Source organism: Leuciscus leuciscus (assembly GCF_965113295.1).
Source record: "Leuciscus leuciscus genome assembly, chromosome: 14".
Taxonomy (NCBI): Eukaryota; Metazoa; Chordata; class Actinopteri; order Cypriniformes; family Leuciscidae; genus Leuciscus; species Leuciscus leuciscus.
The window spans coordinates 38,283,223-38,308,278 of NC_138738.1; the positions used below are offsets into that span (position 1 = coordinate 38,283,223).

General features: G+C 37.6%; 2 protein-coding genes across 23 annotated transcripts in view; one reads left to right on the forward strand and one right to left on the reverse strand.

The window, feature by feature from the left end:
• The first annotated feature begins 473 nt into the window (after positions 1 to 473).
• Positions 474 to 12,694, forward strand: hyi (hydroxypyruvate isomerase). Its single transcript, XM_082136232.1, has 8 exons — positions 474 to 802; positions 2,428 to 2,539; positions 6,120 to 6,234; positions 7,286 to 7,364; positions 7,441 to 7,490; positions 10,020 to 10,089; positions 12,060 to 12,194; positions 12,465 to 12,694. Exons 1-8 carry the CDS (start codon positions 604 to 606, stop codon positions 12,518 to 12,520), a joined length of 816 nt encoding a protein of 271 aa, XP_081992358.1. The 5' UTR covers positions 474 to 603; the 3' UTR covers positions 12,521 to 12,694.
• Positions 12,695 to 12,710: 16 nt separating this feature from the next.
• Positions 12,711 to 25,056, reverse strand: part of szt2 (SZT2 subunit of KICSTOR complex) — a 121,892-nt gene continuing 109,546 nt past the window's right edge. For all 22 annotated transcript variants that reach the window (XM_082136084.1, XM_082136085.1, XM_082136079.1 and 19 more), the window contains 5 exons: positions 24,824 to 24,946; positions 23,807 to 24,314; positions 16,337 to 16,450; positions 14,233 to 14,301; positions 12,711 to 13,678 (listed from right to left, as the gene is read on the reverse strand). In XM_082136084.1, coding sequence (XP_081992210.1) covers positions 13,535 to 13,678; positions 14,233 to 14,301; positions 16,337 to 16,450; positions 23,807 to 24,314; positions 24,824 to 24,946 — 958 coding nt within the window. In that variant the 3' untranslated portion in view covers positions 12,711 to 13,534. The remainder of the gene's footprint in view (positions 13,679 to 14,232; positions 14,302 to 16,336; positions 16,451 to 23,806; positions 24,315 to 24,823; positions 24,947 to 25,056) is intronic.

The following is a 25,056-nucleotide window of genomic DNA, read 5'->3' on the forward strand; positions in this document are numbered from 1 at the left end:
GTTAAGTCAAAGACTAATTACGCATATGTAACACATATCCTACTTGTTTTTTTCTGGCAGTGTTTTTTGCTAAAATGCCTCTAATAGGTCGTTTAATGCCTAATGTGACAACATGCACCACAGGTTAAGTTAAAATCGTTTTTATTCTTTTTTATAGATTTTTTGAATTTTTTAATCTCCCCAGAGATTAAAAAATATCTGTTTAGTAGCTTTTTAGTCAAGACTTTAAAGTTTGCGTACATACAAGAAACTGGCTTTTAATATTAAAACTTCCCTAAGAAATGGTAACAATTAGCACCAACCACCAACCTTAATAATTGTAATGAAATAATTATTAATATTCTTAATAACATAAAATATGCATCATTGTTAAATATAAGTTATATATATGTAATTATGTGTAATATTAAAAATTCGGTAATCATGACCGAGACAGCCTAAGCGTCCGTGCGCATGCGCGCAGAGAGACACGTGTTCAGTCAGGTGATCTGAGGATGTAAACACTGAGCACGTGTGGCTGGACCTTGATCATTCAGTTAGATATTAGTTCTGCTGTCTATCTCCTAAACGGCTGTGTGTGTTTGTCCTGCTGCAGACGTTTCAATGGCCCCGTTAAAGTTTTGTGCCAATATTTCCTGGCTCTTCACGGAGTTGCCGGAGTTCACGCAGAGGATGCGCGCCGCGGCGCGTGCGGGGTTCCGAGCGGTCGAGGCGGCGTGGATCTACAATGCGGACCTGAAAGAGTTAAAAACAGTGAAGGATGAAACTGGACTCGAATTTGCTCTCATAAACACTCCTCCGGGTAAGACAGAAACAATGGTGCGTTCAAGTCATCTCGTAAAGATTGTATTTACGAGTTGAACGCACATGAACGCCACCACAATGTCGTAAATTCGAGTGGGAAGTTCGGGATTTTCTTTAAGCCCCGAGTTGGGGGTGTGTCAGTGAGAAACATGGCGGAATACAGTGATATTGTCAGGCTTTTCACAGCGGAGTAAGCTAATTGCCTGCACAGTATATGATGGTATTACAATATAACAATGTAATATGTAACGATAAAGTTTGCAGTGGCTTTCATAAGTTAATTAAAAACATAAAAAAGCAAAGCACACCTGATGCACATTTATTAGTTCTTCATTTTCTAGAACTAGAGTTTAAGAACCTTGGTGTATTTTTGTGTATTTAATTAAAAGAATGTAAATCGTCATCTTACTCCGACGAAAGTGGCTTGAACACACATACCGTCGTAAACACTTCCCATCTCATAATACGAACTTCCCAGGAGGACTTGAACGCACCATAACACACAGTGAATGACACAAACAGATAGATAGACAGACAGACAGACAGACAGACAGACAGACAGAGAAAGACAGATGATAGACAGTTAGAGATAGATAGATAAACAGACAGAAATACAGAGAGAGAAAGACAGATGATAGATAGATAGTTAGAAATAGCTAGATAGATAGACAGTTAGAGATAGCTATATAGACAGATAGTCAGTCAGAGAATGAAAGACAGATGAAAAATAGATAGACGACAGACAGACGGATAGATAGACAGTCAGATAGATAGATGGATGGATGGATGGATAGATAGTCAGATTGATAGATGGATGGATAGATAGTCAGATTGATAGATGGATGGATAGATAGTCAGATTGATAGATGGATGGATGGATAGATAGTCAGATTGATAGATGGATGGATAGATAGATAGTCAGTCAGATAGATAGTCAGTCAGATAGATAGATAGATAGATAGTCAGTCAGATAGATAGATAGATAGATATATTGTTTATGAAAGTGATGTGTGAAACTGTAATGGCAGTGATATAATGAGAGTTCTCTAACCTGTCAGCTCACAGTTAAAGGTCACTGAAGGGTGTTTATCAAAGACAGGAATAGAATAACTTTCAGTTCATTGGTCAGACATAATGGTGCTTCATATGCAGATAAAACTGCTTAATGGAATAGATCTGACCTTTCTCAACTCCCGGGGGAAGAGTGAACCCGTTACACTGATCTGATGCAGTTCTGCTCTGATGTAAGACTTGTTGCACTGCACATTAACACTTCTGAAATCCCTCTTCGTTTCCTAATTCAGCTTTAAAACACAGACCTCATTCAAACTGTGCTGTGGATAGTTTCAGTCATAGGTGTGCTGTCCATCATCAGGTTTTAACTTATATATCCTCCACCATTTTGTGCATCAGAGTTAAATGGCTAATAAACGGTTTATTACCAGTTAAATGGCAATAAACACAAACATAAATGGCTTTTTGTCCAATACAGTCATAAAGAAAAGTTAGAAAATGTATATTGTAAAGATATATGCTGCAAACCTTTCTGGATGGTTTATCTCCCCGATGATGTCATAATGGCCTGAAATGAATGATGACTCTTATGTGTTATTTGTTGTGCAGGAGATTTAGATGCCGGAGATTTGGGATTGTGTGCTGTTCCCGGGAGAGAGCAGGAGTTCAGGCAAGGCTTGGATCTGGCGGTGCGGTTCGCTAAAGCACTGGACTGCAGAAGGTACTGGTGGGAGTCTTACTCTGGACTGGTGTTTGATATGCATGAAGAGCAGGGTCTTAGTCCAACAGAGAGCTGTGAGGATGATGTATGTTTGTAGACCAAAACCCAGAAACGAGTTTTAGCATTTTAGCACTTCTGTTTCCATTGTCCTGAAATCATCGGCTGCTTCCGAAATCTCGTACTTCCCTACTATACAGTTGGTGAAAAACAGTATGTAACAAAAGAAGTATGTCCTAATTCACAGTACTCATAAAAGACTATAGGCAAAAAGTCCCCAGATGATCTACTACTTCCAGTGAGATTCTGAAGTGAGCATATAATGAACACTTTACTATCCCATGAGGCCACAGGAGAGGATTTGTGAATGACAGTGAAGCAACATAACTGATGCTGGTAGGTCACATGATAATGACAGTATGGTGACTGTAGTACATCCAGATTACATTCATACCACACACACTCATACTATGTAGAACATACTCAAGACAGTTTGTGATTTCAGACAAACTCAGTGTTTTATAATGTTTTTTTGGTTAAATGCCTGAAGCGTGCTGAAAAGTGAAGCTGAAGCATTTCAATGGTCCCAGTATAGGTCATAAACCCCGCCTTCTCCATGTAATCGAGTGGGACACGAGCCAAACTAAAAAATCCAGTTAAAGGTGCTCTAAGTGATGTCACGTGTTTTTTAGGCCAAAACATTTTTTGTCACATACAACAAACATCTCCTCACTATCCGCTAGCTGCCTGTCCCCTGAACACACTGTAAAAAAACGCGGTCTCTGTAGACACCACAGGCTCCACAAACGGCAATAAAAACAAACTGGGCTCACCCGCACCACGAAACACAACAAACAGTGCTCCAGCCAATCACCGACAAGAAGTATTTGAGGGTGGGGTTAGTGTGTGCGTGCACATGAAGGGGGTGTGGAGGAGAGAGAAGCATGAAGAGGGAAGTTTGAATTATGGCCGACACACGAATAAAGAGACGACGTTCCGATGAACAAATTGCAAAGAAGAGCAATAACAAGGATAAGGGACAAGGATAAGGAACGCGCGAAGTCCCGAATTTACATCGGAAAAACCCTCGAAAGGTGGCGAGAACTCCGCCGGCAGAAGGGCTTCCAATCAGACATTCAGTTGCTCTGTTTTTGCAGAACAGGTCAATCCATATTTCTTTCTAAACTGACGTTCATGTTCGCCTAACCAACACAAGGATAATTAGCTAGAACTATGCAGTCAGCGTTAGCTTTGGTGAATACAACATATATGTTTCAGCTAGCGATCAATCTCTATTGTAAATGATCAAGCAAATTCACAGTAGGGCGACAATTTGTGTGAATGATTGTTTTCATCCACTGTTTGTTATGGATTTGAATGTTCATTTATAGGCTATCGAAAACTTTGACTAAATTTGTTTACGCCGCCGCCGTTGTTTATGCTCACTGGGAAACGCGAAGATAACGTTATCTTGCTATTATTGCGTCCTTGTATGGGAGCTATAGTTATAGTTATAACCTCAGGTGGCGAAACGATTTTAAGACAATGTTTCTCTTTTTCTGCATTCTGTTCTGCAATATATAAAAGCATTTATCTAACTTGGTGACATTACACATTGAATGAAGTATCAGTAAAACTTAACTTTGTTTTTAGTGACTATTTTGACTTTCCTTTATGCCGGAAGGGAGGGGAGGAGGGAGGAGACGGGATGAGGAGGAGGGAGGGTCTAGCTAGCCTCCGTTTTGTTTGACAACAATTCGAATGTCAACACTCCCATCATCACTTAGAGCACCTTTAAAATTAAAATACTTTTTTCCCAAAGATGGTTTCTGGCATTTTAGGTAGTTCTTATCACACATATGTATGTTCAACAGGTTTTTTACCAATACGTTTGGTTTTAGTTAGTTATTTGATGCTATAAAAGCGGAGTGTAACGTTATGATTGACAGCTGTGCTTGAGAAAAGCTTGTGCTGTGTAAGCGTGAGCTTGATGCCGTGACTCCACCTCAGGATCTCTACGTCACAGATACTGCACAGATTCAGGCTCCACATGACAGAACTGCTGCAAGATGTCAACAGGATATCTTGCCTTCATTTTTCTATAGTGGAAGGAAGTGGAGACAAGTCTATGGCCAGAAATAAGCTCTGTGCTTAAAGGGTTAGTTCACCCAAAAATGAAGATTCTGTCAGTAATTACTCTCCCTCATGTTGTTCAACCCCGTAAGACTTTCGATCATCTTCAGAACACAAATTAAGATATTTTTGATGAAATCTGAGAGCCGTCTCACTCCTCCATAGGCTGCTAGGTAATCGATATCTGCCATCCCAGAAAAGTTAGTAAAGACATCGTTAAAATAGTCCAAGTGACTACCGTGGCTCAACCTTAAGTTCATCAAGCGACGAGAATACTTTTTGTGTGCAAAAAACCCCTAAAATAATGACTTTATTCAACTATTCATTTTCTGTCTCTGAGTGAGTTCACGTAGTGTAACAGTGTAGCCAGCATCACACGCGTCACACATGACCAGCGTCGGCCAATAGTGAGCCTACGTTCTGATGGAGGAGTGAGCCAGCTGTCAGATTTAATAAAAAATATCTTAATTTGTGTTCTGAAGATGAAGGAAAGTCTTACGGGGTTGCAACAACATGAGGGGAGAGTAATTACTGACAGAATTTTCACTTTTGGGTGAACTAACCCTTTAACACAAGCTCAAGATTATTTTTATATTTTATCCTATGTAATGCAGCATTAATGTGATTTTTAAATCTTTTACTTGTCTTGTAAAAGGCAGTTGCTACCAAGTGTCTAAATGACAGAGACACGAATCTACTCACTAGTCGCTCTTACAGCCTTACAGTGTGTTTATAGTCGGTGCTCTTGCAAACTATTCTACCTCAAAATGTTTATTAAATACAGATTGAAAGAGTTGTCAGAAGCTTAGTGATAGTGATGTTGAAGTCATGTGACTGGTGTAGTTCCTTTATAGCATACGTTTAGCTTTTTACTTCTGTATTTAGGCTTTATAATTCATAAACGCAAGATTATCATGATGAACTTCCGGGTTTGCCTGCAGAAATACGTCATCACTCCAGCGCTCTATGGCAATGCATTTTGTGCCGGGAAACCCGGTCTGATGCTGCAGAAATACAAACCAATACAAACCACTGAACAAAATGAAGTGTGGGATTTATGGAAGCGATCACTTTTATTGCTCGTTGCTCGGTGTCTGGTTAGGACACAAAATGCCTAATGTAACTATAACAGGGATGCATTGTTTCAATGAGCTGATTTATATTCACAGTGAACCGCTCATAGTTCCCTTCACATTATGCAAAGCCTTCGCTCAATGCGCACTGAAGCTGAGAGAGTGGGAAACAGAACTTAAGCGTCTAGACGTGAAGGTTCACGCTGTTCCTCACTGAAATAGATTGAGATCTTCTGAAATCATCTCTGCCCCAGACCTCCAAACGTCTCATCTAACACATTCACATGAGATTTGAGCCGATCTTGAGACGTCTGCTGGAGGCGATCCGCTTTTACCGTGTTTTACTGAGAGGAACTCATGCTGGTGTTTCTCTCCAGGATCCACCTGATGGCTGGGAGGGTTCCTGCGGGGGCCGACCGATCTGCCGTCGCCATGGAGATGGAGGACACGTTTGTGCAGAACCTGAAACATGCAGCGGGTGTCCTCTCACAGGTGACCTCTGACCCCTTCACTGCAGCATGAGTCACATGGCAGAGGACCAGATTCTCTGTGAAGTTTTCTTTAGTCTCCTCATTTCAGAATGACAGCTGTGGTTTTGATAGATTAGGCTAATTCCTTTTACATGCTAAAGCTGTCAATCATAATAGCTTTTAAAAGGAAGAAATAGTAAAGCCTAAGCTAAGACCAGGGATGCTCGATATATCGGCCACCATATCAGTAGCTGCCGATATGTTCCATTTTTAAACTTATCAGCCCGATAAGAAAAGTTGGCTGATATATTAAAGCTGATAAATAATGGATAATTTCCTTCAGCTGAGACTCTTCAGATGCGCACTGTTCACCATGATGGTTCTGAATTGCTTGAAATATGATTGGAATCACTGAAAATACAGTGAAGTGCAACATTAATAGCGCAAATCTGTCATATCGGCTACATAAAATTATAATGAGAACATTATAAATGTGTGCTTGGGACATGGATTTTAATGGTGAGGTTTTTGTAATTAGGCTCTCAAAAATTATATACAAATTTGGGTTTAGATTTATCAGCCAATATATCGGTTATCGGCTTTCAAATATAAATAATTATCAGTCATCTGTCATAATTTTCATATCGGTGCATGCCTAGCTAAGACTGCTTATTTAATCAGTAATCACTAAAAAAATCATTAAAATATAAGTAAATTAATTTATGCTTATTTATGCAACAATTTACATTCCATTCCATAGATGCAATATTTCTCTTTTAGAATACAATTTTTTTTTTTTACTTTTATTCAGCAAGGAGACATAGAATTAATCAAAAGTGACTGTTAAGACATTTATAATGTTACAAAAGATTATATTTCAAATAAATGCCCTTCGTTTGAAAAATATGAAGCAGCTCAACTGTTTTCAACAATAATCATAAATGTTTCTTGAACATCAAATCATCATATCAGAATGATTTCTGAAGGATCATGTGACACTGAAGACTGGAGTGATGATCACAGTGTTTTTAAGACATCAGCTGTGTCTCTGTATTGTGTTCTGGACTGTACAGGAAGGCATTCTTGGACTGATTGAGCCCATCAACACCAGGATCACAGATCCACGATATTTCCTCCACTCCCCACACCAGGGTAAGACGCTTCTGTTTCCATGGATGATTGTGTGTTTGGATTCGGGATCATTTACGTGTGTGTTTTTGTCCCGTAGCTGCAGTGATTCTGCAGAGAGTCAGTCATCCCAGCATCAGGATGCAGATGGTGAGTGAACACACTTTCTGCAAAGCGGTTTAGTTTTTCCCCGAAGTCAAGGCTTTTATTTCAGCATTATTCATGCAGCTTTTGCAATCCTAAATTAATTGAGAGACTGCTAGCAAGATCTCAACAGGATCTCTTGGCTTGATTTTTCTATAGTGGAAGGAAGTGGAGACAAGTCTATGGCCAGAAATAACCTCTGTGGTTATCACAAGCTCAAGATATTTTCATATTTTATTCAAATATTCATCAAATATTTGTTCTTTTTTCAGGATTATTGAAAAGGAAAACGCCTGAAGGAGATTCTAAATGTTGAAGTGACTTGACAAACCTTGTCTTATATATTCATAATTTTAACTTAAAGGGATACTTCAGCATTTAGCATTAAGCTTTGTATCTGTAGAAAACCTGTAGTATTTTCGAGTGACCGTGCTTTCCACCCTCATATCCCCCTGAGACGAGAGATTTATGTATTTTTTGTCTGGAAAAAATCCTCAGATGACGCACAAATCGTCATTTTGCGTCATCTGAGGATTTTCTGGCCAGAGGCTAAAGACTCCAGCCAGTAGGAGGAGCTGTCCCGCATGTTCTCAACCCGCCCATAGTGGGATCTCACTCACAGAATGTACACATAGTGTCAGCCATCTTTTTTTGGAAGCTAAGCTAACAGGCTCTTGTTCTGTGGAGAAAGTTGAGTAGTAGGAGAAAGTTGAGTAGTAGGGGTTACCATCCTCTTTTTCGGCCGTCGAGATCGTCCAAAATGTCCGGGATTCGGATTTTGCTTTCTACAGTTGGACATTTTGGGTGATCTCGAAATCCCGAGCAGACTCGTCACGGAGACTTTTAAGTTTCGAGTCAACTAGTAGCCTAGCCTAGTTGTTTAACTGCGCGCTCTTACCGGTAGGCGTGGCTTGGGAGTGGCCTCGTAAGGCATTGAAGCAATGCATTCTGGGAAAATACATGTATTCCAAAAATACATTGTCTAGAAGGCTCCAAATTCAAAAATAATTTCACATTTCTACTACATAAATGACCCATTTTAAATACACATTCATCGTTCCAGAGGTGAAGTATCCCTTTTAAAGAAATTTGAAAAAATATAAAATTTCAATTTTTATGCTTCTTCAACACCCTAAAAAAAAAACTATGGAAGCTTGTATTCACCACAGAATAAAACAAAAAAAAATCTCATTATTCTGATAATTCTGAGTTGATATCTCGCAATTTGTACTTTATTTCTCACAATTCTGAGATTAGATATAAACTTAGAATTGTGAGATTTTGGTTACATTTACACAACAGTGATGTACTAAAAACTGAAAAGTGCGTTTTTCGTGTATAGACGACAACATTGTCGAAATGATCCCCGTTCACACGGATCAGTGAAAACGACTAAAAACGTTGTATTCTGCTGCCAGGCCAGTAGATGGCGATGTCACTTTGTAAAGAAACACTACACACCTATAGACCTTCTGTAGCTCCGCCCCTTTTCAGCGCTGCGCTCGTTGTCTTTTGACTTCCGGTCTGTATTTTCACAGCGATCTTGCGTATAATGAATGAACGGCTCGTTTTAAAATCTTCCCGGTCGACTGACATTTGTTAAGACATCTGCTTTAAACATTACAATCCTCATGATAACTTTCGTTAACTTTACATTAAGTAAATCCACTTCAAAAGCGAATTACTCCTGGACAGCAGCGCCATAGAAATATACAGAGCGACCGCAAAAACGGAAGTTAAAAGACAATATTCGATTTCTCCTTGTTTCTCTGGCGCATAAGGTCTATAGACTGAACACGTAATACACAGGTGCATGACGTCACTGTTTTCACAAATCCACGTTTTTGTAGTTTACACAGAGACGATAACGGTATCTCTCTTCAGAAACATGCACTTTGAAACCCGTTTGCAAAAGTTTGTGATTTCAGGTTCCTAAAACACCGTAGTACATGTAGTTAATTAATATTATTCAGTACTTACTCGAGTACAATGTAACTACGTCACCTTAAAATAAAGTTTAACCAAAGTTTAAGTTGAAAACGGTGTCGTGTAACAGGACTCTTAAACATGCAATTGTGCGGGAAAAAGTCATAATTGTGAAATTACCTTTTTTATGCCATGGTGAAAACAAGCTTCCGTAAGAAACTGCATTGCAATCCACTATAAAACACAGTGAAAGCACTCATGTTTCTGTTAGAATCCGGTTATCTGCTCTTTCAACCTGTTGTGCTCCGCGTTTTAACTTTGTTTGTAGCAGCAGTGAGAAACGAGCATCATGGGAAGTCATTTTCACTTCTCTTATTACGAGCGACTGCACTGCACACGCTGTCCTTTCCTGGATAATAAAATCACTTTCAGCGCTCTTTGAATAAATCATAAGAGGGGAGTTTGTGCATTAGGCAGATGCTGTGTTTGTTTCCAGACGGAGAAGGAAGGACTCGAGTGTTTCAGAAAACCCACAGTGAAGATGATCAAGCGCCGAACACAAGCAGATCTGTCACTTCAGATTACACATCTCTCTCTCTCTGCTTTTAGGACATCTACCACTGGCAGATCATGGATGGAAACTTAACGCAAAATATACGCAGATACTTACCAATGACAGGTAAATGTGGGACTCGTAAAGAAAAGAACAACTTATCTCGCACTCTTCAGGCCAATTCACAGCCAACACACAGTCACCAGATTACAGTCACATGACACTTCTCAGACAGATGCTAACGGGTAACACTAATGCATTACTAAGTAATTAATTACAGTAATTTAATTACTTTTCCCTTAAAAAAGTAAGGGATTACTCTTATTGTTTTCTGTAATTTAATTACAGTTAAATCTGATGTAATTGCATTACTATAAACACTTTATAGACTATTCTAAATAGAACAAATCTAAATCAAACAATTAAAATGTAATGTCTAATGTTAAAATGTATGCTTTTTAATGTAACCTTCCTTTAAATATGGAAAATAATAATTTTAAGAATAATTTATGCAATTTTATATTTTATATAGAACAGTTTCATGTCTATCCTTGGATTGTTCAACTGGCTGAGGTTGATTTGAGATTTAGAAAGTAACAAGTAATGTAATACCTTTTTAGAGAGAGTAATTAGTACATTAATCTAATTACACTGTTGAAGATGTAATTAGTAGCTAGTAATTAGTTACTTTTTTGAAGTAACTTGACCAACACTGGGTAACACACTAATCACACAAAACTTATTCAATGCACAAAATAATCTTTATAGCGGAAAAAGCTTCTTTATATACACTACTGTTCAAAAGTTTGGGGTCAGTAAGAATTTATGTTTTTAAAAGAAGTATCTTCTGCTCACCAAGGCTGCATTTATTTGATTAAAAATACAAACAAAAACAGTAATATTGTGAAATATTTTAATATTTAAAACAGCTGTTTTCTATGTGAATATATTGTAAAATGTAATTTATTCCTGTGATCAAAGCTGAATTTTCAGCATCATTACTCCAGTCTTCAGTGTCACATGATCCTTCAGAAATCATTCTAATATGATGATTTGATGCTCAAGAAACATTTATGATTATTATCAATGTTGAAAACAGTTATTTACATTTTTATTTCATGATACTATGATGAATAGAAAGTTCAAAAGAACAACATTTATCTGAAATCTAAAGCTTTTGTAACATTAAACACGACCGGTCAAAAGTTTGGGGTCAGTAAGAAATTTATTTTATTTTTGGGGGAAAGAAATTAAATAAATCAATATTTTTATTCATCAAGGATGAGTTAAAAACTGATCAAAAGTTACAGTAAAGACATTTATAATGTTAGAAAATATTCTATTTTAAATAAATGCTGTTCTTTTGAACTTTCTATTCATCAAAGAATAAAAAAAAAAAAAATTGTGCACAACTGTTTTCAACATTGATAATAATAATGAATGTTTCTTGAGCAGCAAATCATCATATTAGAATGATTTCTGAAGGATCATGTGACACTGAAGACTGGAGTAATGATGCTGAAAATTCAGCTTTGATCACTGGAATAAATTACAGTTTAAAATATATTAAAATAAAAAAGTCATTTTAAATTGTCATAATATTTCACAATATTACTGTTTTTTAATTGTTTTTTAATCAAATAAATGCAGCCTTGGTGAGCAGAAGATACTTCTTTTAAAAACATAAAAAAATCTTACTGACCCCAAACTTTTGAACGGTAGTGTGTGTATATATATATATATATATATATATATATATATATATATAACACATTTTTGTTCTGCAAAGTAAAAAAAAAAAAAAAAGGTTATCTTAAAGAACGGATCACTCAAAGGTTCTTTTGGGAACCATAAATGATTCCTCTGTGGCACTGTTGCAAAACCTTTATTTTAATATCTGTTCCTGGTTTAAAGTGAATGATTCATTAATACCTATTTTTCTAAAGTTACATAAATCGTGCAGTCTTATGAATCATACTAACAGGCATGACAGGCATCAACGAGACGTCAACGAGACGAAGCCTGCTCTACATCAGGCACAGAAACAGCCAGAGGAAAATCTGTCAGTGAACTCCTCACGTTTATCCCTGTCACAGGCCACATCCAGATCGCTCAAGTTCCCGACCGCCACGAGCCGGACAGCGACGGAGAGATCAGCTTCTCCTTCCTCTTTAAACTGCTGGAGGAGCTGGACTATCAGGATTACATCGGCTGCGAATACAAACCTCGCGGTGAGTGAAGGAAAGCCAGGGTTATGAGCTTTAAAATGGCTCTTGTTTTTATTATTAATGATGAAACTCTTCCATGAATTTTTAAGATGAAAATAATGTTGCACAGAAAGAGCTTAAGATATTTTCTTATACTGTACATGATTAGCTAATAAGGCTAACTTGCATTCATATCCTGATTGCGGACACTGGGATTCAAAACTTTTAAGTTGCAAAGAGTATAGAGTGAAATTTGATTCTTGGTAATTCATTTTTGTAATTGTGATTCTCCAGGTTCCACAGAAGCGGGTCTGGACTGGGTCACAAGATACTGGAACGATCACAAATGAAGACCAATTTAACTTCTTGAATTCCTGCATTTTCTAAAAGGTCACCATGAATTAACATGTAATTTTCTACAGCTTAACACGGACTCCCATGATCAATCGTTTTATTAATATTTCACTTGTGCACGGCTGTCTATGAAATAGCATCGGACATAAAGAACACTTGTTTTAATTTAAGATTTATTGTCAAGCGTTTTTTTTCTTCTTACAAACCAGCATTTATTTACATAATGTACAAATTTCAGTTTCAGACATTTGAACTGCTAATTAACATTCTTAGCGTTTTTATAAATCTTTCTTCCAAAAAGTTCCAGTGTCCTTCAAGAAAACAAACCAGTAAAACACATTATTCTTCAGTTTTCTTCACTATGGGAGTCACATTTGGTTTGCAAAGGTCTCGTGTCGAAGGTTTCCCACGACCTTTACACATCTAGTGTACACATCTAGTGTCGTCTGGTTAGTAGGAGTAATCGTTACGCCGCGCTTGATGATGAATGCAACGAGATTTTATGAGATTCTTCTTGAAAGGTGAATATGATACACAAGCTCCCGTCAACTTCATAAGATAAAACAAAGGCATAAAGGCACTTTTGGGATGATGCAATGGCAGTAAAGACAATTATGATGCATTATGGGGCACAAAACTATCCAATCTACAGCAACAGGTGTTTCTCGAGGAGCGCGGATGAACACTGGATGATAAACCGAATCTAATGCGCACGGGCTTCAGAGACATCGGTTTCCCATCAACATCTGAGAGGAGACGGAGAATAAACAGCACAAATGAACACTCAGACTACAGGAGGACAGTATGGCTTTGGCAAACCAGTGCAGTCTCACACACCACTCCATCCCTCCCAGTTAACCGCACTCACATCAACAGGGCGGCCCATTTTAGCAGTTGTGCAAAATGATGGCGATTTAATTGCTTAAACGGATGCAACCTGTCCGACGCAGCACGCATCACACACACGAGATGCACCCGGCGGCTCAAAGCTGAATCTGATGAGGTCCGGCTCACAGAAGGCCCGTCCAGAGGTTGAAGCACGCGGTGTTGATGACCGACTCCAGATGGTGGTACATGGAGACCAGCTGAGGTGGAGGACTGCTGCTCGGCTGACTCTGAGCGGGCAGCGGCTCTCTGAACACCACCTTCAGACTCTACGAGAACAAGACAACAGGGGGAACTCTGGGAACTGTGCTGGGATCAGGTCTGACACGTCACATATCGCCCCTCCCCACATAAAAAAAACATATATTGCAAAAAATATTTTGGCAAAATGACATTTCATTGACTTTTTATGCAAATAAAAGCACACTATAATGGAAAAATAAACTAATTAATTTATAAATAAAAGTTTTTTTTTTGCATGAAATCTATAATGTATGCATCATAATAGTATTTGTTTTACTGCAAATATTACAAATAAATATATTACATTTACATTCTCTCACTGTATCGCAATAATGAGAATCATCATTAAGAATTAATGCAAAAAACAATGCATTATGGTAATAATGGAAAATGGAAAGTTTGATTTTCTCTACTGAATATATATAATTATTTTATATTATTTTTTTGGTGAAATGTTACCTGAATCTATTTTTGTTAGAATAAACGAATTATAACATTACACATAACATAACATGACATAAATGTACATAACATAACATAATTATATAATATAATATCTAAAAAATAAGACAAAACTCACCGTTTTTCCTGCCTGTGTGTCCAGAAAGACGAGCACAAAACAGTCAGTGAACTTCTGGTTCAGCACAGCCTGGAAAAGAGAGAGTTTACACTCAAACACACACTGCGACCCCAGATGTTTCTTTTCACTTTTAAATTGAACCTTGATCTTCTCAATCCATTTAACTGGGACTGGTGTTCAGCATTAGGAAACAGCGCTAAGCTTTATCATGGTTTCTGTTTGTATGGAGGGTGAAATGATCATCTGTTCACATAAACCCACATCTCTGATTACAGAATGAAGCATGAAGTGCCGTCTGCTGAACTCTCCTGATGTTCTCTGAGTGTTTGCTCACATTAACTAGTACACACAGGCGCTGGAGGTCTCATCATGTACCAGTTTACCACAGGTTTCATGAGTTCTGAGTTCAATGCCCTTCCTGGACAATAATGACTGTGCATCCTTATGGACATTTTAGTTTTTTTCAGTCTTTTTTTGCCTGTGTTTATGCTAACTGCATAACATTTGGCACAGGTGTGTATTTTTTGGGGAATTTTACAATTTCACCCCCCATTTCCTTAAAAAAAAATCTATTTTTCACTATGTACACAAAATATTTGTCGCCTTTTGGACAAAAATGTCCCCATTGAAACCCATTAAAACTGCAATTTTTAATCCCAGGGCCATTTAACTATAAAATGATGCAATCTTTGTTAAGAGGCTTTCATTCTGTTGGCAAGGCTTCAAAATTGTAATTTTGAAAAAAAATTACCAGATGGTGCCATTTTTTCAGGTTTGGCCTATAAAGCAAATACTCGCTTTATTCCTGTTTTCTGCTTCGGCATATTAGAGCCAATTGGATAATTGTGTGGGTGTGTTGGTATGGATGTCTGAGTGTGGTTTGTATGTGTGCAATAAAAAAAGTGTGTGCGTGTGTGTGCTTGTAATATTTGAGAGAGAAAAACTCAACAGCGAATCTAAAATCCAACCACTGTGTGACCAGTGGAGTTTTGCTGGCATGTAATGGGGAAATCTGTTACTGCGCCCCAACAATATCTTGGCGAAAGCTCATTTTTTGAGATATCATCCTCAAATTTGGAACACAGCTTGTTTAGATTTATGGCTTTGATTTTCTAGCCGATTTAGAGTTAAACATGTTTCATAAAATATAATTTTTTTTATATAAAATAATGTTCATAAATCATTTTCATAAACTTAAACCTATATAACTTATTTTATTTGACAAAAAAATAAAAATAATTCAGCAATAATCTGCCAAGGGTTTCCTTTAAAATGAGACCAAACTTAAGTCAAATTTTTATGATTTTTTTCCACTATGGACCTATGTATAACTTTTTTTCAATTGATGCACAAGGGTTACGAGCACTTCCTGTCTTGTAGCGTACTATGACATGGCCAGCACGACCCCTGCTAACATGCTGAAGGATCATGTGACACTGAAGACTGAAGGAATGATGCTGAAAATTCAGCTTTGATCACAGGAATACATTACATTTTACAATATATTCACATAGAAAACAGCGTTTTTTAATTGTAACAATATTTTACAATATTACTGTTTTACTGTAATTTCGTTACAGCCCTAGTGAGAATAAAAGACTTCAAAAAGACTTAGGGCCAGATTTACTAAAGCTTGTCCAGTGCAAACCTTCTTTAGGTGTTAAAAACTACTGTCAGGATTTACTAAAGATATGCAGTGAAAAGGCATAGACAGGGTTATTTTTACGGCTGAACTTATTGCATATGCATTTGTAGAAGTTTCCCTTTTAAATGCAAAATGTATGAGAGGAGAGTGTTTAAATGAATCATGCAAGGTGATTTACTAAGGTTTGCGCTCGTCAGTTTACTGGTATTTGCGCTATTATTCCCCAAAAGCATGTTTAACACAGATGGTAATTTGCGCTGCTCTTGGTAGATTGTGTTGGTCATCATGGAAATGATCCGCTGCGTCTGTTCTTTCATGTGTGTGTCGTCAGTAGATCACGAGCAGAACTTTACACACACATCGGCGCTGTTATGGGATTGTGCTCTCACGCTACTTTCCCCTGTTTAGTAAATCTGGCCCTAGATGTCTTGGCCCCTGGTGAGTTTGTGTGTCTCTTACCAGGTACTGAATGCCACTGTCGTCTTTAAAGTGCCTGCAGTTTTGTGAGAAGCGTGACAGCAGAACTTTGATGAGACTCTGGTACCAGGCGGGACTCATATTCAGGAAACAGTCCTAAAAAAACACAATCACAAGAAACCTTTTGGAACAACATGAGCGTGAGAAAATTATGAGAGAATTCTTGTTTTGCACTTTTATCAAGATTATTCCTTTTTTTTTTCTTGCATAGATATAGCAAACAGACCACTATTCTAATGGTAAAATTCATGTTTATATATGCAAAAAACAAACAATAATCTTTACAAAAGTTCATATATATTATATAGTATATATATGTACAGTACAGGCCAAAAGTTTGGACACATTACTATTTTTAATGTTTTTGAAATTTCTTCTGCTCATCAAGCCTGCATTTATTTGATCAAAAATTCAGAAAAGAAATGTAATATTGTGATATATTATTACAATTTAAAATAATTGGTTTTCAATTTATTATACTGTAAATTATAATTTATTTCTGTGATGCAAAGCTGAATTTTCAGGATCATTACTCCAGTCTTCAGTGTCACATGTGACATCCAGTCTATCACATGATCCTTTAGAAATCATTCTAATATTCTGATTTATTATGAGTGTTGGAAACAGTTCTGCTGCCTAATATATTTGATTAATAAAAGGTTTAAAAACAACGATTTATTCAAAATAAAAAAAATATTTTCTAATAATATAAATCTTCTTTACTATCACTTTTTATCAATTTAACACATCCTTGCTGAATAAAAGTATTGATTTATTTCAAAAAAGAAAGAAAAAAAATGACTGACCCCAAATTACTGACCAGTGGTGTATATTGTTTTGAGTCTTTTTAATGCACTTTATCTGTATATGCGGCTTGTTTGTTGTGTGTATTGTCTTATGCAGTGACCTGTATATTGCTTGTGAGGTGACCTTGGGTGTTATGATAAGGCGCCATTAAATAAAATGCATTATTATATTATTATTATTATTGTTGTTACAAAAGATTTCTATTTGTAAAACATTTGCTTTTTTTTATTTTTATTTTTTTTACTTTTTATTCATCAAAGTATCCTTAAAAAAAGTATCACAGGTTATGAAAAATATTAGGCAGCAGAACTGTTTCCAACTTTGATAATGAATCATCATATTAGAATGATTTCTAAAGGATCATGTGATAGACTGGAGTAATGATCCTGAAAATTCAGCTTTGATCACAGAAATAAATGATAATTTAAAGTATAATAAATTGAAAACCAATTATTTTAAATTGTAATAATATATCACAATATTACTTTTTTTTTTTCTATATTTTTGATCAAATAAATGCAGGCTTGATGAGCAGAAGAAACTTCTTTCAAAAAACATAAAAAATAGTAATGGTTCCAAACTTTTGGCCTGTACTGTATATGTGACCCTGGACCACAAAACCAGTCACATGGGTACATTTTTTTAAATTGATATTTACATTTAATTACATTATCTGAAAGCTGAATAAATAAGATTTATTAGGATAGATTAGATTAGGATAGGACAATATTTGGCTTAAATAAAACTATCTGAAAATTTGGAATCTGAGGGTGCAAAAAAAATCGAAACATTGAGAAAATCTCCTATAAAGTTGTAAATTTATGTTCACGATTGTGCTGCATTCACTCACACAAATACATGTTTTATATATTTACTGTAGGAAATTTACAAAATATATTCATGGAACATGATCTTTACTTAATATCCTAATGATTTTTGGCATAAAAGAAAAATCAATAATTTTGACCCATACAATGTATTATTAGCTTTTGCCACAGATATACCCGTGCAACATGTGACTGGTTTTGTGGTCCAGGGTCACATATAGTTTGTGCTGTTTTGTATTATATGCATACATATGCATATTACCATTTCATTTATGTTGCATGATAAAATTAATGAGTACATTTTAAACTTAAACTAAAAAGTTGATCACAGAAAGAAAAAAGAAAAAGAAAAAAAGATGACTGTTTGAAAAGCCTTTGGGGTCCTGAAAGACTGGACCAGAATATGTCCCTTGAAATTAGACGAGTCTGTAGATATTTTTCACATTAGACTTCATACAGGATCTGACAGCGAAAGCTGCAAACGCTTCAAGTAAGCGAAACCACAGGAAGGCAGTTTTCACATTCTGGTTGTGGGTGGCAGTACATTTTTAAAAAGATGTAATTTGCAGCAACTTTCTCCTGGTCTGATATCACAGTGGGAGAACATCTCTACTTCCTTTGTGAGCCTGTATCGGTTTGACAGCGGTATACATCATCTGAGCGCTACGATTAGCATTAGCAGTCGTGGCACAGGAGCCGCTCCGCTCAGTAACATTTACTAAGCGGTTCTGCTCTCGTGAAGGGAATACAGAAGTGAGCGGCGTGTGAATAGATGAGCAATCAAACAGCATTGATATGCAGGTTTGGGGAGACGGGGGGAGGGGGGGAAACATCACAGCGAGTGTCACGTATGGAGGACACATTGCATCTCATTCTCATAGAGTTCAGATGTGGATGTGTGAGATAAGTTACAGAGGCCAAACCATAGAAAACACAGAAGGGAGGATCAGGAGGAGGTGAAGAATTCAGGTAGAAAAACGTCAATATGGTCATATAACACCGTGTCCTAACTACACGCGGCACGCAATACAAGTTATCTTTTCCATGTTAAAGGAATGGTTCAAAGTAAAATCAACCTAGGGTCCTTTGCACCATGACCTCGAACCAACCCCCCCCCCCCAGAAGCCTTTTTCCCTTGGTCGAACATTTTTAAAGTTAGAGTTTATTTAGAGATATCAGCCGGATGGTTTAGTGCAGGCGCTAATGGATCCAAAGTTGTATCTCGTAAATTACCCCACTAATAATGCCCAGAATGGTACCAAACTTCTTCAGTAGTACAAATAGGTTCTGTACTCATAAAACGAGGCATTGGAAAGTTTGTAAGTACATCAGGAGTTTATTTAAATAACACTTGCCTGACGGCTCATGCTACCGCTAACCCGGACGTCGAGGTCACTTCAGTGAATTGAGAAAAGCCCGTAAAAGTCCTGGCAGAAAGCGATGCATAAGGATGAAGTTTAACGACGAATTATAATTTTTTCCGAAGTGTTGACAACTTAGTGTTAACTAATAATTGTTATAAACTGGTACTACCAACAAAATATTGGTGCATTCCTGGAACTGGGCGTCGTTACACTACATCCTTATGCATCGCTTTCTGTCAGGACTTTGACGTGCTTTTCTCAACTCACTGAAGTGACGTCGACGTCCAGGTTAGCAGTAGCAGTTAGCAGAGTAAACTCCTGATGTACTTACAAACTTTCAAATGCCTCGTTTTATGAGTACAGAACCTATTTGTACTACTTAGTGGGGTAATTTACGAGATACATCCTTGGATCCATTAGCGCCTGCACTAAACCATCCGGCTGATATCTCTAAATAAGCTCTAACTTTAATAATGTTTGACCAGTGGGAAAAAAGGCTTCTGGGGGGTGTTTGGCTCGAAGTCATGGTGCAAAGGACCCTAGCTGGATTTTACTCCGAACCATCCCTTTAATGAGAGTTTTTACAACGATGACATGCGACGATTATATTTTAGAAACGGTCTCTATTTTTCTGCGACGTCGCGCTGGAACAACAAACACAAAGTGTGGCGATGATAATCTCAGGTACTGTTTATGTGCTTTATTTAATGTTAAAAGCATGTAATGTGACTTTGAATATCATTTAGTCCTCCAGCTTTGTAGCCGTAAAAGCAACAATGGATAATTCACCTCAGATCTTGAAATTAAACAAATGGAAACAAGAACGTTCAAACTGTGAACAAACAAGTGTATTCTATGACAAAGATTGTTTTAGTAACTCAGTAGCCTATGTATTTGAATAATGTTTAAATGGTGTAATATTTGTGAATTTGATTATGTATCTACCCAGCTCGCAAAAAGTCGTCTATTAGACATTGAATAGACGTAAATCTTCAACGTCTAATTACGACTTTTCAACATTGAAAACAGGTCGATCTTCAACATCTTGATGGAATACGTAAAACTCTTTACATTTATTTGAGATAATAATGAACATGGTTTAGTAGTATGTTTTTCTCTGTTATTTTAGCATGTATAACAGACTTATCCTGTCTTAGATGATCAGTTTAAATCATGTCGTAAACCAGTCCAAGGCGGACCGACTTATTTTCAAACATATTTCAACGTTGAAAGACGGTAATTGTTTACTGGGTCCATTTTCTAGCGAGTGCCGTCTAGATTACGCTCTGGTGCTGTGCAGTCGCCGCGAGACTCCGCCCTCACACTGTTCTGATTGGCTGTGGGTTTTGACTGATTTTGACGCATCTCGCAGTCGCGTCTCGTCTAGTTTGGACAGACAAATTATTTGTCGCTGGAATCTTATCACATCGCGTCTGGTTCGGACACGGTGTGAGGGTGTGTTCACACTTGGCATGTTTGGTTGGATTAAAACGAACCCTGGTGCGGACCATAGACATATAAGCGAACCAAAAACAGGACATGATGTAACAAGACATTTTAAGTTCACTGCCATCCGTGTTTTGTGACATCATGTCTTGTTTTTGGTTCGTTTACATGTCTTTGGTCCGTGTTGCGTTCATATTTCAGTCGAATCGCACCAGAGTTCGTTTAAAAGCGGATCGAGACTAATCTTTCCAGCATCTCACCTCGCTTGTTCGGTTCGGATGGCAGCGTTCACACGTGTTCAAATGAACCGCACTAACAGAGCAATCGCACCTGAGTTCGTTTTAAGTTCCCTGCCACCCGAACACTGGTGGTGTGACTCAGAACGCTGTTCGACTCCTTTACACTTTTCATAAGCTCTCTGTGATGTCTCAGCTGGTCAAAACACCATCTTATCTGTACACACACACGAAGAGCTCATTTAGCGAACCAGGACTAAATATATCATTTTCACAACTACAAGTGTGAACTAAAAGACACTGAAACCAAAATGATTTTCATGATGTACATTTTTTCCAAAACTGTAATAAAAAACTGCAAGATGAATCAGTCAATAGGGGTCAATTGTTCCCTTATTTTGGAGGAGGATTTCAGTAAGAGATACAGAAAAAAAAAAAAGAAAAAAAAAAGAATAAATGTATTAATTAATGTATAAATACACGTGTATCATTTATTCTGTGCCATATACACATTTATTTATTTACACTATTGTTTAAAAGTTTGGGATCAATAAGGTTTTTTTGTTGTTGTTGTTGAAAGAAATGAATACTTTTATTCAGCAAGGATGCATTAAATGAATCAAAGTGACAGTAAAGTCATTTATTATGTAACAAAATATTCCATTTCAAATAAATGCTGTTCTTTTGAACTTTCTATTCATCAAAGAACCTTGAAAAAAAGGTTTAAAAAAATCATTTGAATGGTAGTGTATCACCACTAAATGATAAATTAATTTATTATATTTTACAATTCTAGTTCTCGATATCCGTCCTCCTCTATATCTCAAGCCAAATCCAGGTGCGCTGCAGCAAACACAGTGCTGTCTGTTGGCACGAACGGCACGTTTACAGTACAGTATCTGTACACTGCTGTGTAATCTCATCACGAACGAGCACCCTGTTGGCAAACGATGTGGAGTGTGAATCTGTTGGTCCAGGAGGGATAATTTATGCTGTAAATAAGGAACGGAGTGTAATATTAAAGGGCTGATTTCCTGTGCTAATTAGCTGATGTTTATTGTGATGCGGTGATGAGCAGAGCGCATGTTTTCCCCACGGAGCGGCGCATTAGCATGTTTGTTGTCAGCCACCTATCAGACGAACTGCACAGAGCCACTCGCTGATCAAACCATCCTGAATTAACTGTGGAATGAAGGAAAAACATGTTTCCTGAAGACTGACTTCAGTGTGTAACGGAGGAGAGAGAGAGCGCTGGCACTTTCCACAAACAGGACGTCCTATACTCCTAATTCTCTTTTGATTGAACATAAAACTTTTTTTTTTTTTTTTAAATTGTGACATCATTCGGGCCTATTCTACAGTATGGTGAAAAGAAAAGTAAATTATTTGATTTCATTATTTTCATTCCATTTTATTCTAAATTTGACAACAATTCAACCTGGTTACCAAAGTTATTTTAAGAACAAATCAATCCATTTTATTTTTTTTATGGAAAATATAAATTATCAATAACTACCAAGATTAGGCCCAAAACTAGCTAATTACTTGGGGTTAATCTGCAACCTAAATCTATCAAAAACACATTTAATATAATATAATATAATATAATATAATATAATATAATATAATATAATATAATATAATATAATATAATATACAGTAATATAATATAATATATCTACAAACAGGGTCTAGGGTTATAATATGACCTTAAAACATGTAGATCAGGAGCGCTTCCCGGATTCACTTATCTTGGTAGAGGTGCTCTTTGGAAGAGGTAGAGTAGATTTCAAACAAAAGAAAAACTCCAAGGCACTCTCCTGGAATATTAACAAATGCCTTTATTTTATGGCATAGTCAAAAGAGACTTTTAAAATGACTCCAACGCGTTTCAGCACACTGGCCTTCGTCAGGGAATCATATAATATGACCTGTTCAAATATGTTAGTATTAGGGCTGTCACTTTTATGAAAAAATCCTGTTCGATTTTTGAGACATAAGTGTTCATTGAATCGACGACAATCTAAAGACGTTTCCATTTTTAAATGCCAAATATGGGCAAATCCACGGACAAATAACAGGCATTAGGGCGAACGTAAAGAGGGCGCGCCGTGCTTGAGACGCACAAGTCAGCAATATTCCTGATGATTTATTGGCGTGAAGTTTCGTGCACAATGACAAACAGGAGTGCAACATTCTCGATAAACAATAAGCAGAGTGGACTGCCATAACATCAATGACTAACATCACTGCAGGCTTTAGCATGCCTGTGTTTACGATTAGAAATGTCAAACAAATTTCGCCTACGTAGGTGATTGTAGCCCGTATCTGTATCTGTATGCATGAGACTGTCTGAATACCGGCAGAATTCACATTTTTGTGGTAAAAAAGAGACACATTATGCAGAAGTATAATTAGCTGTTATGTGTGTGTGTCAGAGCCTGCAGTTGCTGTGTGACGTGCGTTCGCTGCGGGCGTATCGTGACGAGCTGGACGCGCTCCGAGAAAAGGCCGTTAAAATCGATTCCCTATTTTCGTAACTTGTGTTGGTTGGTCCGATCGATTGTGCAATTGATTTTCGAACGTAAAGTGACAGCCGTAGTTAGTATTATTGAGCATTTGTTGAAAAAGAAAAAAATGACCCTATTCAGACCATATTTGTACCTATTGGTGGAAAGTGCCTGCTAGAGAACGAAGAGAAAGGAGCATGAAATTGGAGATGAATGGGTGTGAAAGATGCTCTCAGGGGTGAAGGACAGTGTGTGTTCATACCAGCTGTGGGTCAATCTCAGCGACAGATCTGCTCTGCACAGCGTCCAGTAGCTCCTCTAGTTCACCGAAGGCCAGTTTGCTGAGTTTGAGTTTATCCAGGGCCAAGTGCTCTCCGTGAAAGAGCCTCCTCCAGAGGTTATCCCTCCGGCAGTGACCCATGGCCTGCTCCACGCTGCTCTGGATCTGCCGGCGCGCAGACATCACCTCAGAGTTGAGCAGGGGGAAGAGAGGAGACATGAAGAAGTCGTCGGCGTCTCCCGCGTGCAGGAGGTTCTCCATGTGTTCAGATTCAGGGCTGGCCGCAGGGCTGATGGGAGTGCTGGTCTCCTCCCACAGGTCCAGGTCGGGGTCCCGGGTCCCGAGGCTGCCGGCCTCCATGCGCTCCACACGGCCACTGAGGTCGCCGGGGTCACGGTGGATCTGAGGAAGCTTCTTGAATCGACGCATGTCTGCAGTCAAACGTGGGAACAGCTCTCTTTGACTGGTCATGATCACGTAGAAACGGAGCCTGAAAACATTCAAAATGGAAAAAGGTCAGACTTTTTTTTTTTTTTTTTAAAGTAGACATCCCTGTGTTTTTCCACAGTGCACGTTATTCCAAAGTTTTCTTTTATAATCTGCAATGAAAACTTTCTCCACCTCTAAAACAACTTTGCTTTTCTGCTGACAGCTCCAAGGCCAAGCAGTCGGGGAAGAATATTCACATTATTTGATAGATAACATTTAGGATAATTATTTATAATATGTTATTAATGTTTACTACAAAATGTTATGGATAATACATTTATATTATTTATTTATAACATAATAAGACAAATATGAGTGGAAATGGATAAACTCCACCAAAAAGTCCCATGTCCCAGTCTATGTTATTTAGCTCTGATTATTCTGTTTCCTACAGAAGTTAATGTGTTGCAAATGTAGTTTCATGTTGTCCTCATCTGCAGTGTAATTGCATGAACTCCACCTAAGTAGCGTTGAACACAGTATTCCTGTCATGTGTCCCGCTGAACACACCTGAGCAGGTGTCTCTCTCCTTCAGACTGCTCCTCGAACGGGGCGGCATTATGACACACCAGCAGCGACACATCGAAGTCATCATGGTGTCGTAATCCCTCCAGGTCTTTAAATGAGCCAGAGCTTAAAGAGAACCACATTATTATTATTAGAATATACAAGTATAAATTATAACATCACCTGCTGCAATAAGTCAGAACAATTCACAAAGTACAAAGTATAATATTGATTGC

What these genes read in the sequence shown, in the direction of transcription:
- hyi (XM_082136232.1), top strand. Translation starts at nt 604, where the DNA reads ATGGCCCCGTTAAAGTTTTGTGCCAATATTTCCTGGCTCTTCACGGAG. An exon ending in CCTCCACTCCCCACACCAGG is followed by an intron (nt 7,365 to 7,440) that starts GTAAGACGCTTC and finishes TTTGTCCCGTAG; the next exon opens with CTGCAGTGATTCTGCAGAGA. An exon ending in CAGATACTTACCAATGACAG is followed by an intron (nt 10,090 to 12,059) that starts GTAAATGTGGGA and finishes TCCCTGTCACAG; the next exon opens with GCCACATCCAGATCGCTCAA.